The sequence below is a fragment of the Myotis nattereri genome, assembly GCF_964212035.1.
Source record: "Myotis nattereri genome assembly, chromosome: 15".
Classification (NCBI taxonomy): domain Eukaryota; kingdom Metazoa; phylum Chordata; class Mammalia; order Chiroptera; family Vespertilionidae; genus Myotis; species Myotis nattereri.
The window spans coordinates 53756520-53770368 of record NC_138090.1 but is presented as its reverse complement, the minus strand read 5'-3'; the positions used below and the strand labels follow the sequence as shown (position 1 = coordinate 53770368).

Sequence of the window (13849 nt, the reverse complement as noted above, 5' to 3'; positions counted from 1 at the left end):
GGATACTTGGTTGTCAGTGTGGTCCTGGGTGTGAAAATGTTTCAAGTACAAATAAAGGATGAGCCATAATGAACACAGGGACAGAGTGGGGGAGGGAGATGAATGAAGCTAGGAGGACAGTGCGTCAGCTGGGACACAGGCCATAGTCAGGGATTGTAGGGTAATGGCTTCAGGGTTATGGGGAAGCTGTGGACAGCTGGTGAGTGCATTTAAGGGTGTTTGGACATAAAGAACACAAGAAATGGCTGAAGTCACTGGAATGGGGGGGGGGGGGGCGAACAACAGGTAAAGGGGAAAAGGAGGATGTGGTTGATGGAGGTTCTGGGGGTGATAGGAGGTCAGGTGGGCTGGGCGGGCTCTGGAGTCAGGACAACAGGAGTTCCTTAAGATCAGATGTCTAAGGCACAGGATGTTGAGTCTGCACCACCGGCATTGACTCACCTCTAACAGATAAACATGGCTGAGACCAGAGTTCAGGGAGCCGAGAACATAGTCTGACTAGTGTTCTGTTCCTTCCAGGGTTTTTCACAGCCTCTCCCATTTCTGCCTTGTTTTGCCCACACCTTCAGAAATGCAGATGACAGAGCAGACTAGACATGAGGGACTGGCCACTCAGAATCACTGTAATACAGACACATCAGGCGCCATCAGTCCCTCCTCCAGGCCCCACTGATATCCTGATTCTGGTTTAAACTTCAGCCTGAACATGGAGGGCACAGAGCTCAGAGGCCCCAGAATTCGGTCCCTCTGCCTAAATGGGCTAGAAACCCAAACAGAGCGTCATAAGTTCCGTTTCTGTAGAAAAGGACTCATACCAAGAAATTGCCCTGTCGTGGCCCCATTTGCTGATCCTCCCTTCTCAACTCCGAACAGTTACTGGGGTTCCTTTACCTGTGTGTCCTGAGCTGACAGTCTCAACTTCCTGATGATCAGACTCAAGACTCTAAAGGACTTAAGGAATTTTGCGTGATTTTCTGTCTTTCTGTTTAAAACCTGTACTTTCAGGGCAACACACAACACCCTGGTAGTTCACTGGTAGTGAAAATTCCCTAAGATCCACTAATCCACCCCTTTTCTTTGTCTCTTAATTTCCTCTACATTTGGTTGTCATCACATCTAACATTTTTGTTGTTGATAATCCTCACCCAGATATTTCCCACTGACTTTTTTTTTTTTTTAGAAAGAGTGGAAGGGAGGGGAGAGACAAACATTAGTGTGAGAAAGATACATTGATTGGTTGCCTCCCGTACATGCCCTGACCAGGGCCGGGGATTGAGCTTGCAACCGAGGTACATGCCCTAGGCCAGAATTGAACCCAGGACCCTTCAGTCCACAAGCCAATGCTCAAACACTTGAGCCAACTGGCTAGGGCCCAACATTATTTTTATGATTAGTGATAATGAAAGAAGAAACAAAGAGAATCTATGCTTTCAGGAAAGCAAGCCCAGCACCTAAATTCTCATGTGAACTGGGGGCGACATAGTAATCAATTTCCTGGGTATTCTGAAGACTACAATGCCCAGGACACAGTGCAGCCGCACACAGCTGGCAGCACATAGTAGATGCTCAATAAATATTGCTTTCATGAAGGAACACCCTACCAAGACCAGTCCAAATCATGCAGACCCTCACCAGCCACAGGGAGACCTATGACTCATCAGAAATGCTAGGGAAGATCCTAGCAGCAGAAGACCCTTAGAGCAGCGGTTCTCAACCTGTGGGTCACGACCCCTTTGGGGGTCGAACGACCCTTTCTAGGGGTCGCCTAAGACCATCGGAAAACACATATATAATTACATATTTTTGTGATCACTATGCTTTAATTATGTTCAATTTGTAACAATGAAATTGGGGGTAACTGTATTAAAGGGTCGCAGCATTAGGAAGGTTGCGAAGCACTGCCTTAGAGGATAGAGGAGCTAGATCAGAGTGGAGCAGGAAGGATCTCTCTGTGACAAGAGATATTAACCTGGGCTTCTCAAAATCTTTCCCATTCAGGAAGAGCTTCCCACACCACATTTCAAGGTCTGGCTTCCTCAACTTCAGGACCTATATAATCTGCATCACCTGCTCCATTCATTCCCACATACCTGGGTAGATGTCTCCTGTCCTTTCACATTCCAGGGTTCTTTTCTTTCCTCCAAAAAGGTGAGTAGGTTCAATTAGAGACAATGAGACCTATTTAAGAAAAGGGGTGGGAACATGACTTTTATGGGGTATCTGTAATTTTCAATCTAGTACTTTGTTCAAACAGAGATCATTATAGAAGGTTGTAGGAAATTATTTCCCCAAACACTATTTCCTGATTGCCCCTTTTAATTCCTGGATCCTTAATTCCTCTTTCCTGCACGACTGAATCAAAAATAAGGAATGGAGGCCCTAGCCAGTTTGGCGCAGTGGATAAGAGCATTGGCCTATGAACTGGAGGGTCCTGGGTTCAATTCCAGTCAAGGGCACATGCCTGGGTTGTGGGCTCGATGCCCAGAAGGGAGTGTGCAGGAGGCAGCTGATCAATGATTTTTTCTCATCATTGATGTTTCTCTCTCTCCCTGTCTCTTTTCCTCTCTCAAGTCAATTTTTTTTTTTTTTAAAGGAATGGCCTGACCGGTTTGGCTCAGTGGATAGAGCGTCGGCCTGCAGACTGAAAGGTCCCAAGTTCGATTCCAGTCAAGGGCATGTACCTTGGTTGCAGGCTCATCCCCAGTAGGGGGTGTGCAGGAGGCAGCTGATCAATGTTTCTCTCTCATCGATGTTTCTAACTCTCTCTCTCCCTTCCTCTCTGTAAAAAATCAATAAAATATTTTTTTTTTTAAAAAAAGGGAATGGAGATATAATTTTAAATGGGGGCAACAATATTTTATGTCAAAATTTCTAGAATTCTCATTAATCTAGAGTGAAGGATGCATATCATTGCATAAAGGGAAGGTGAAAATCAAAATGAAATATCGTGAATTTTTTCTTTATCCAAACAAACCCCTAATTATTTCCTGGAATTAACATTTGTGCTGAGTCATATGATAGAATCTCCATTTTCCAGAGCAAACTACCAGCAGAGAGAAACTAAAAAGAAGGGGGAGTCTTCAGATTAATATGATAGTTTATGCACATCTCAGTAAATTCGTAAAAGACCCTTATTAATGCTAACAGGGTAAATATTAACATAAAGGAGGAATCTGGCAGACAGCCCTGAACCAAGTGAACATCAGCTGCCTGATGCATTCATCATCGTTTGCAAAAAAGCCAACACTCACAGCATGAATCTAATCATTAGAAAACAGTAGTTTTGTGCAAAATTTCAAGCTAGATAACGTTGTCATACACCATATTCTAGTGCAGTGATGGTGAATCTTTTCAGCTTGGCGTGTCAGCATTTTGAAAAACCCTAACTTAACTCTGGTGCCGTGTCACATACAGACATTTTTTGATGTTTGCAACCATAGTAAAACAAAGACTTATATTTTTGATATTTATTTTATATATTTAAATGCCATTTAACAAAGAAAAATCAACCAAAAAATTGAGTTCGTGTTTCACCTCTGATACGCACGTCATAGGTTCGCCATCACTGTTCTAGTGTCTCTGAAATTGCAAATCTTTCTGATAGATCCTCCCTTCCCCCAACTGGTGGGTGGAGTATGACGTAACCTGCAGCCCGGAAATACCTGAATGCCTAACCATGTACCTTATATGGACTATACATTGGACCACCAATCCACACCTGCCAAATAACCTAAGCCCTTGTCCTATATGGACAACGCAGTAAACCACCAATCAGTGTGCGCCGAGTACACTAAGCCCCCACCCCTCCCATTCCGCCCCTCAAAAGGCATGCCCACCCCTGCACGTGCTGCTGTCCTCCCCTTGGGAGACAGCCTGGCAGGTCCAGCAGGTCTTTCTCTAATAAAGCCTGTAGTCCTGGTTTTGGCCTGTGTCTGATTTTTCCACTTTCTTTGAAGCAATTAAGAAAGCAAGGCTCTCTTTTTCAGAACTTGTAGTTCTGGGCCAAGTAACAATTGTGTGATTTAATGAAATTTTTAATGCCACATCAAGATGGGACCCAGCTGGTTTGGCTCAGTGGATAGAGCATCGCCCACAGACTGAAGAGTCCCAGGTTCGATTCCAGTCAAGGGCACATACCTCAGTTGCAGACTCTATCCCCGGCCCTGGTAAGGGTGCTTGAGAGGCAACTAACCTATATGGATGTCTCTCCCCTTCCCTTCCACGCTCTCTAAAAATCAATGGAAAAATATCCTCGGGTGAGGGTTAACAACAACAACAAAAGAAGGGGCCTAAATATGAAATGTTCCTCTTCACTGATAACCCAGGCCAGAGTCCACCTCCAAATCAAGTGGGGATCTTGTTACCAACACCCCCCCCATGTTGGTCTGTCAGAACCTTTTCAGTGGTTGCAGGTCATCAGTTCATGGTGGGAATCCTTTATGTCATATCAGAAGACAGGAGGGACAGCATGGAGAAAAGCTCTGAGATGAGAGAGGAACATCCTTAAAGAGCTGGCTTTGATCTCACTCATATGTGAGTAGACCCAGAGACAAGGAAGCATGGAACAGAGTGCGGAACTCCAGAGGGAAGGCAGGGAAGGGTGGGTGGGTGGGAGGTAATAAAAAGACCTTGTATGAGTATGTGCATAACCCATAGACAGACAATAGGGGGCTGAAGGATTGGGGCGGGGGATGGGCTGGAGGAGGGCCCAAAGGTTGGGAGGGAAAGGGGATATGTAATACTTTCAACAATAAAGACTTTTTTGTTAAAAAGTAGTCAACAGATTTGTTTACAGGGCTATCAGAGTAAAGAAGTAAATGTGTGCAGCTTCTAAATCCACCAATTGTAGGAGGAAAAGCAGACACAGCCTGTGACCCTGGACAGAACATTTACCTGCTGTGGGATGAAGCGAGGCTATGGCCCGATTCCCCCTCCCAGTCAATGGAAAGGTGTCCGCCTAGCCAGCAGCCACAAGAAGCAGAGTAGTTCATACCCAAGTGTTTCTCATGACCTTGATGGCTAACAAGCCTCCCCAGACTGTCCTTGGACTGCAACCAGGCTATGCCTAGCAGGCCTCCCACCCTTGCCCTCTCCCCTCTGCTTAGATAAGGCCTGACTAGACACGGGCCATACAGAAACTCATCCGTCAGCCTCCATTGCCACCTGGTCTTCCCCAGGTGTTAGTAATAAAGGCTTGGTCTCTCCCTCCGGGGTCGCCCTAGTACAGTGGTTCTCAACCTTGGCTGCACATTAGAATCACCTGGGAATCTCTTTAAAATCCTGATTTCTGGGCCTCATTGTTTGTTACTAATGTTGTAGCCCCACCCCAAAACAAACAAACAGAATTTCCGGAGGATGAAGCCCAGAAATGAGGATTTTAAAAAGATTCCCAGGTGATTCTAATGTGCAGCCAGGGTTGAGAACCACTGCCCTAGTGGTTTTCTAGGACTAGCAGAGAACAGCAGGATGCTCCCTGGTTGGAGCTCCCACAGCACACCCGAGACGCAGCCATGTGGTCGTGGTCATGGTCCTGGTCCTGCTGTGGGTTGTTTACTAAGGAGTCGAGTCTGCATCTTGAGAATGTGCCCCCAAAGGTGTCGGCACTGCCCTTTCATCCGCTACCACCACACTCAGTCACATGGACCTGGAATGCTCAAAGGGCCACCCCTCCTGTCCTCTGTACAGGAGAGTCAGGAACAGTGAGCTCCCACATGGAGACCAAACAGGAGTTTCCCCTTGCCTGTCCTGCGGGGGGGGGGGGGGGGGGGGGGGGCGCCACACATTGAGCTGTAGTACCAGCATGTGGGCTGTGCTCCTGCCCCTTCAAATCCAGGCAGGGCAACTTGCTACTTCCCTGAACCAAGGGCTGTGCTCAATTCTCACAAATATGTTCAGAGCCCTCGTTGGTGCCGGATGCTGGCCGCACCTTAGAATCACCTCATTAAACAATGAGGCCAAACCCAGACCAACAGACTGTGGGGAAGGAAGGGCGCAGGTGATGATGTGACGTTTATTGTGAACCCAGCTCTCAACTCAGCCTTGTTGGGTCTTGGCCTCTCTGCTGATTGGGGTGTAGGAAAGAAAATGCTGTTTTGCGGGGTGTCGGTGAGAAAAACAGGAGCATATTGCCAACCACGGAAAGGGAACCCTGGGCGTGAAGCCAGGTATTCTCGCCCCAGTTCCGCCCCTCCGCTAGCAAGTTCCCCGTTGGTGGCTGTGGCTCCCCCAGACTTCTTGTTAGCGCCACATCAGAGAAAGCCCGTTCCAAGCCCTCGCACCACCATCTCATCTCACACAACCAGCATCTGTGGAGATCCCCGTAAAGGAGTTACTGCTTGCTGTCAGTTCCCAGTAAAGGCCACAATCACTACCCTAAAGGAGCACGTGCCTTGCTGGCACTGGAAGGTTTATAAAAGGCTAGTCGAGGCAGTAACACCTGAGCAGGTCTCTCTGGCGAACGAGGATACACACATTCACCAAGGCATGCTTACTGAGCAGCTAGGATGGGCTCACAAGCAGGTTATGGTCACCTCACCCATATTACCTGAGTTAATCCTCAAAACACACTGGGGGGTGGGCACCAGGAGTCCCATAATAACCATGAGCACCAAGATGCTGGCCCTGCCTTTCTCTCACCTTCTATTTGCCTATATTGGGTTTTGTTGTTCTTAATCCTCACCTGAGGATATTTTTCCATTGATTTTTTTCCCGGGAGGGGGATGTGGAAAAGGGAGAGAGACATTAATTGTTTACCTCCTAAAAGCACCCAGACTGGGCAGGGGATGAAACCTGCAACCCAGGTAGGAGGAATGGAACCTGTAACCCTTCAGTGCATGGGCGGACGGAGCCACACCAGCCAGGCCCCCTATCATTGATTTTTGATGTCTGTATACAATAGGAGCTAAATAAGAACTTAGGGACACAGAAAGGAGGAGTAGCTGAGAAGTTCAGAGTTGTCATTGTGTTTACATTTACATTTATTGTAACAGGACAGGACATGTTTAAACACGTAAGAGCCAGTTTTCCCAACTGGAAGTACTTTTTACACTCCCATCAGCAATGCAGGGTCACTGAAATTCCTCACGTGCTCACTAAAATGTGGTGTTACAGGGTTTGTTTTTAAATTAGCTTTTCTAGAACATAAAAAGTAGGATCTCACTATTGTTTCCCTGGTGTCCAGGAGGAATGGAGAAACAACTGCATATATGACTATATAAAGAAAAATGTATATGAATGTGATTCACTCTTCAAAACAGATGGACATCCTTCCATTGGGGACAACACAGACAAATCTGGAGGACATTATGCTAAACAAAAAACCCAAAACAGAAAGCCAAATACCGTATTATCTCACTTAAACATGGACCTATTAAGTCGCACTCATAAATGCAGAGTACAGTTGTGATTGCCAGAAGCTGGCTGTGGGAGAAATGGGAGATGTTGGTCAAGAAATACAAGATTCGCCCTGGCCGGTTTGGCTCAGGGGATGGAGCATTGGCCTGGGGACTGAAGGGTCCCGGGTTCGATTCCAGTCAAGGGCATGTACCTTGGTTGCGGGCACATCCCCAGTAGGAGGTGTGCAGCTGATGAATGTTTCTCTCTCATAGATGTTTCTAACTCTCTATCCTTCTCCCTTGTCTCTGTAAAAAATCAATAAAGTATATTTTAAAAAAAAGAAATACAAGATTCAGTTATGCAGGAGCAATAACTTCTAGAGCTCTAAACTACAGCACGGGGACTCTAGCTGATTCTAGTGGATATTATACTTGCTACTGGCTAAGAGAGTACATCTTCAATGTCCTCACCACACACACAAATGGTAACCATGGGAGTTAATGGTATGTTCATTAACAGAATTGTTGTAATCATTTCATAATGTATACATATAATTACTTTTCTGTAATGTGAGCAATTACTGGATCTGCAGCAATGCAAAACCAGATGCCGGGTGAAGGTTCTTGAATCAAAGAATTTAAAGAAAAAGATAACAGTTAAGATACCAAAATCTACAGTCCTTTGAATGTTTGGATCCTGGATGACTTGCCCTTCTCCCTCTGACATGGAGGCAGACTCAGCTCTGCTGTCGGTCTGACCAGTGTGCCCAGGGCATGCCCAAATCCCAAACTAGCTGGTGCCGGGGAGACAGCCCCTAGGAGCCCTACCCAATGTCCCCATACTGATCCAAGTAGGAGAGACCCAGACTGACTCTATGGCTTCAGGTAGAGCATGGACAAGGCCAGGTGAAGCCATGACCCTTCAATGCAAAGCTCCTGGAATAAGCAGCCTCTACTTCAGTTAATGGCTTACAGGTGGGCACAGCGTTGACATGATTCTGTGGGTCTTTATCTTGCAATGTTAAAGGCTCTTCTGCCCTGGATGGTGTGCTCCATGGTTAGAGCATTGACCTGTGCACCAAAGGGTCTCAGATTTGATTCCCAGTCAAGGGCACGTACCCGAGTTGCAGGTTCAATCATGGGCCCTGCCCATCCCCCAAAGAAAAGATGTCACAGCCCCCAAAATAATCTTGTTTTTTGTCAATAGCTTTTTTGCCCCACCCTCTGGCTATAAATCCATCTTTTTTGGGGGGAGGGAGGCCGAGGATATTTTTCCATTTATTTTAAAGAGAGAGTGGAAGGGAGGGGGAGACAGAAATGTGAGAGACACACTGATTGGCTGCCTCACGCACACACCCAACCAGGTCCGGGAATCGAGCCCTTGACCAAAATCGAACCCGGGACCCTGCAGTCCTCGGGCTGATGCTCTATCCACTGAGCCAAGCCAGTTAGAGTTCAGTTTGGGTTTTAAGAAAAAAAACGACATGAAAGGCGGTCTCTGTGGACCGAAAGCAGAGAAACCAAGAAGGGAGCGCCCTGGGCCATTTCAAACCGCAAGGGAAGCGGGGGGTCCCCCGGCGAGGCCAGAATATAGATGGGGGGCGCCGACTGCGGGGACTTTAAGGTTCAGGTCAAACCCCAGACCCGGCAGGGCAAGGAAGAGGTGAAACGGAGGTTTAAACTAGAAAAACAGAAACTCACGCTCTACATACAGCGCCACCTCCCCTCCTGGGTCTCCTTTCCCGGTGCTAGGAAACGGCCCCGGAAGAGAGTGGAGAATTCCGGGGGCGGGACCTGATTAGAGGGTGCGCATGCGCTGTGAGGGTTAAAAAGCGAGGGGGGGGCGGGGGGGGGACAGTGGTAAATTGGGGCTTCCGGAGCTCATGCGACAGGGGGCGGGACCTGGGGAGGCCAGCACATGCAGTGACCACCAGGAAGGGAACTAACCAGGCGGAGGGGCGGAACTGGGGCGAGAATACCTGGCTTCACGCCCAAGGTTCCCTTTCCGTGGTTGGCAATATACTCCTGTTTTTCTCACCGACACCCCTCAAAACAGCATTTTCTTTCCTACACCCCAATCAGCAGAGAGGCCAAGACCCAACAAGGCTGAGTTCTGGAGGCTTGGATAGGAATAGGACCTGGAATGTGAGATGCTGAGGATTAAGGCATGTGATAATGACGTCACTAAGCATTGCTTTAAGGGGGGAAAAAAACTTCAAAAATTGTTATAAAATGCATTTTAAAAATAATTGTTCTATCCCACGCTTGAAATCACTTAGCTTCAAATATCTTTGAGATAAATTTGTTCACATCATCGTAGGCTTAGGTCAATAATATCTAAGTATACCCTGGCTAGGGTAGCTCAGTTGGGCATCCTCCCATGCACCAAAAGGCGGCTGGTTCCATTCCCATGAGGGCATGTGCCCAGGTTGAGGGCTGGATCTCTGATAGGGGATGTGCAGGAGGCAGCCAATCACATATCTGTTTCTCTCTCTGTCTCCCTTCTCTCTCTAAAAATCAACTTAAAAAAATCTAAATACAGCCGAAACCGGTTTGGCTCAGTGGATAGAGCGTCGGCCTGCGGACTGAAAGGTCCCAGGTTCAATTCCGGTCAAGGGCATGTACCTGGGTTGCGGGCACATCCCCAGTAGGAGATGTGCAGGAGGCGGCTGATCGATGTTTCTCTCCCATCGATGTTTCTAACTCTATCTCTCTCCCTTCCTCTCTGTAAAAAATCAATAAAATATATTTTTTTAAAAAACCTAAATACAATGTACTTCCTATTGAATTATATCCTTCGTCTGAGAGCAATTAGTGTATTTTTATTTTAAAATAGTATCTTTTAAATAGCTCTATTTTTGTTTTCTATTTTTTGAATATTCTATCAGGTGCAGATAACAAAGCCTGTAAAATACATAGTCTCAGAAAGACATTTGGGTTAATTTTCACCTAAAGCAGTGGTTCTCAACCTTGGCTGCACATTAGAATCATCTGGGAATCTCTTTGAAATCCTGATTTCTGGGCCTCATCCTCCAGAAATTCGGTTTCTTTGTTACTAATGTTGTGGCCCCACCCCATAACAAAAAAACAGAATTTCTGAAGGATGAGGCCCAGAAATCAGGATTTCAAAGAGATTCCCAGGTGATTCTAATGTGCAGCCAAGGTTGAGAACCACTGACCTAATGAATCATTAATTTGGGCCTCGCTGGTTTGGCTGGGGGGGGCGGGTGTGTGTGTGTGGGTGTGTGTGCACGCGCGCCTCCCTCTTCCTCCCTTCCTTCCACTCTCTAAAAATTAAACGAAAAAAATATCTTACAGTGGGGATCAACAACAGACAGGAAGAAAAAAAAAATACCGACAGCCAGGCCCAGTGATTGAGCACTGACCTATGAACCAGGAGGTCACAGCTGGAGTCCCGGTCGGGGCACAGGCCCGGGTTGCGGGCTCGATCCCCAGTGTGGGGTGTGCAGGAGGCGGACGGTCCATGATTCCCTCTCAACATTGATTTATCTCTCTCTCCCTCTCTGAAATCAACAAAAACATTTTTTTTTTATAAAAGTGTTTAGCAGTGAATATGGAAAGGTGAAAATATACTGTTTATCAACATACTGTGCCAAACCACATACACACACCTCACCACTTAGCGCTTAGAAAAGGCCTGTCTGCTGCCCACGCCGCAGGAGGGACCCTGAGACAGTAACGCGCCATCAGAGGCAAACAAGTGGGTCTACCCGCCCCCTTCCTTCAGATGATACTGCCCTGCTGGTGACACCTTCTCTCTATCGCGCTCCCTCCCTCACACATAAGGCGAGACCCCAAAATCAGGGGTCCTGGTAGAGCTTAAGGCACAGCCGGAAGCCAGGCAGCAAGGCCAGTATCTTCACTCCCGCGGGAGGGAGCGCACGCACAGGGGCCGGGACACACGCACGCTGAGCGGGCGGCCCCTCGGCCTTTTATGCCTGACACATGTGATCTGTTTCTCACACGTGATTGGAGCTGAGGCTCCCAATCTTACTCAATTGGCTAATTTAAAGGGGTTGACCTTTGCCATTTCAAAAACGGCAGCCCCCAGGGGAGCTGCCAGTCACACGGGCCAAGATGGCGCCTGCCACAACAGGAGGCCAAAATGGCGGCTGCCTAAACCCTGTTCTTTGACAGAAAAATTACTTATTCACACACACACACACACACACACACACACGCAGCCGCAGTGTTGGGACTGAACCCACACTCACCTTCAGGTCACAGGCCGGCCCTGACCCAGCAGCGACGACAAAAATAAGGCCTGAGGGGCCTTCGGGCGCGAGGACAGCGGCCTCGGGAGGGGCCTCGGGACTGCGGTGGGGTCGCCAGGATCCCAGGACCAGGGAGAGGATATGGAGCCCCGGTGCCGGGTGGGGACACTGCCGCCAGGGGCCTAGTAAGCGAGGCGGTGGCACAAGTCCAGTTCCCGGAAGAACTTTAATGGCGCTGGACAGGCCGAGAGTTCATGAAAGGGAAAAAACAAAACAAAAAAAACCCCACAAACGACTCAAAAGTCGCCACTAGTGGACCAAAAGGCAAAAGAGCAAGGGCAGGGAGCAGCGTGGCAGCCATTTGACACACCGGGAGGAGCCCGTTGTCCGGAGCGCCGGCTGACGGGACTGGAAGGTCCACGAGGAGCAGCAAACCCGGTTCGACGAGGACGGAACGGTGACGCGCGGGCCAAACTACGACGGCAAGTCCCGCCCCGCAGCGTGGCCGCCCGGCCTCTGCTGCCCTCACCTCCCACCTTCCGACTTCATACAAAATGGCGCTGGGCCGCCAGGGGGGCGTTTCTGGGGGCGGAGCGCACGGCCCAGGGGGCGGGGCCTGGAGCTGGCCGGCTGCCATTGGTCTGAGGAAAAGCCCGTATCTGAGTGGCCCCGAACGCAGTTTAGCTACGGAGGCGTGGCCTAAGGGGATCGGGCATGCGCAGGGACGAGGAGGAACCTTGAAGGAACCTGGCTGTGGAAGGAACGGGGGCAATCTCTGAGCTTCTCTGGGATTTGCTCGCAAAAACCCTTTTCCCTGGGCCCGCGGCCCCGGCGGTACCAGGTGCGCTTTCCGAGCCCCGGTCGCGAGGAGGAGGAGGAGGAGGATGTGGCGCGCAGAGGGAAACTGGCTGCTGAAAACAAGCGGTAAGAGTGTTTCCGGAAGTGTATTCTGCGGAACCAGCACCTACTATGTTCTCAACACCGTGCCACTTTTGGAAGGTGACCCTGGAAACAGAAATAGGAGTCATGTAAAAGTCCTTTTACCGAAAAAGTTGCTTGAATGTCTGCCGAAATGTTCAAGTTTACCAGAGCACCGTTGGAACACTATGAGATGATGATGCAACCGTCCTTTCGGATTTCTTTTTAATAATGTGTGACCTTTCACTTTTGATCCCGTTACCTGCATTACCTTGGTAACTATTTCATTTTTTAATTTCAGTTTTTAATTTTCGTGTGTAAGCTGTAACATTTCATCTCTCAAAGTGTAACATGCCTATTTTCTCAAATAGATCCCTTTGAGCGATAAAAAAAAATTATTTTCCAGCCCAGCATGCATGGTTCAGTGATTGAGTGGTTGAGCGTAGACCTATGAACCAGGAGGTCACAGTTTGATTCCTGGTCAGGGCACTTTCCCAGGTTGCAGGCTGGATCTCCAGTGGGGGTTGCAGCCAAATGATGATTCTCTCTCATCACTGATGTTTTTCTCTCTCTCTCCCTCTTCAATAAAAAATATATTTTGAAAACTTATTGTCCAGATTTAGAAATGCTCCTTTATTATGCTAGTGAAGTCAGTCAAAGCAAGATAAATACCATGTTTTCACTTCTATCTAGAATCTAAAGAACAAAATAGACAAAACGGAAACAGATTCAGAAACAGAAATATGAACATTGGGAGTGGGCAGGGTTGAGGAATGGAGTGAAAGAGGTCATAGGGGTTAAAGCACAGCATAGGGTATACTGTATGTAATATGACCAGTACAGATGGTGGGTGCTGGAATTACCCATTGGTGGGAACAATTTGTAAGAATCATTGTCTAATCACTATGCTTTACACCTGAAACCAATACAAAATAATATTAAATGTATACAGTAATTGAAAAAAAATTGAAAATAAAGAAATGCTCCAGTGTCTTTCACATCTGAGAACAGCTTTGCTTCCTGCCCATTTTAAGGCACAGCGCCTATCAGTTTTAATGTGAACATTTAGAGTGATGTGAACCACTTCTGTTAGAAACGATTTGATTTCTTCTTAACAGTTGAAAAGATTTATGTAAAAAGCTATTCTTTCAGGGCAGCCAAGACTCAACAAGGCTGAATTCCAGAGCCTTTTATAGGGACTCAACATGTGGTATGAGACGTGGAGATCTAAGGCAGGTGATAATGAGGTCAATAAAAATTGCTTTAAAAAAAACCCTCTAAAAACTTGTTATAAATTGAATTTTTAGGATAATTGTTGTTCTAAACCACACTTGGAATAAATTACCTTCAAATACCTTTGAG

At 47.5% G+C, this 13849-nt stretch overlaps 1 protein-coding gene across 1 annotated transcript; it reads left to right on the top strand.

Annotated features, from left to right (window-relative positions):
• Positions 1–12453: 12453 nt before the first annotated feature.
• LOC308530686 (calmodulin-binding transcription activator 1-like) lies at positions 12454–12684 on the top strand (the record flags this gene model as incomplete). The annotated part of the gene is made up of 1 exon (XM_081107379.1): positions 12454–12684. One exon carries the CDS (start codon positions 12454–12456, stop codon positions 12682–12684), a length of 231 nt encoding a protein of 76 aa, XP_080963505.1.
• Between the last annotated feature and the right edge of the window lie 1165 nt (positions 12685–13849).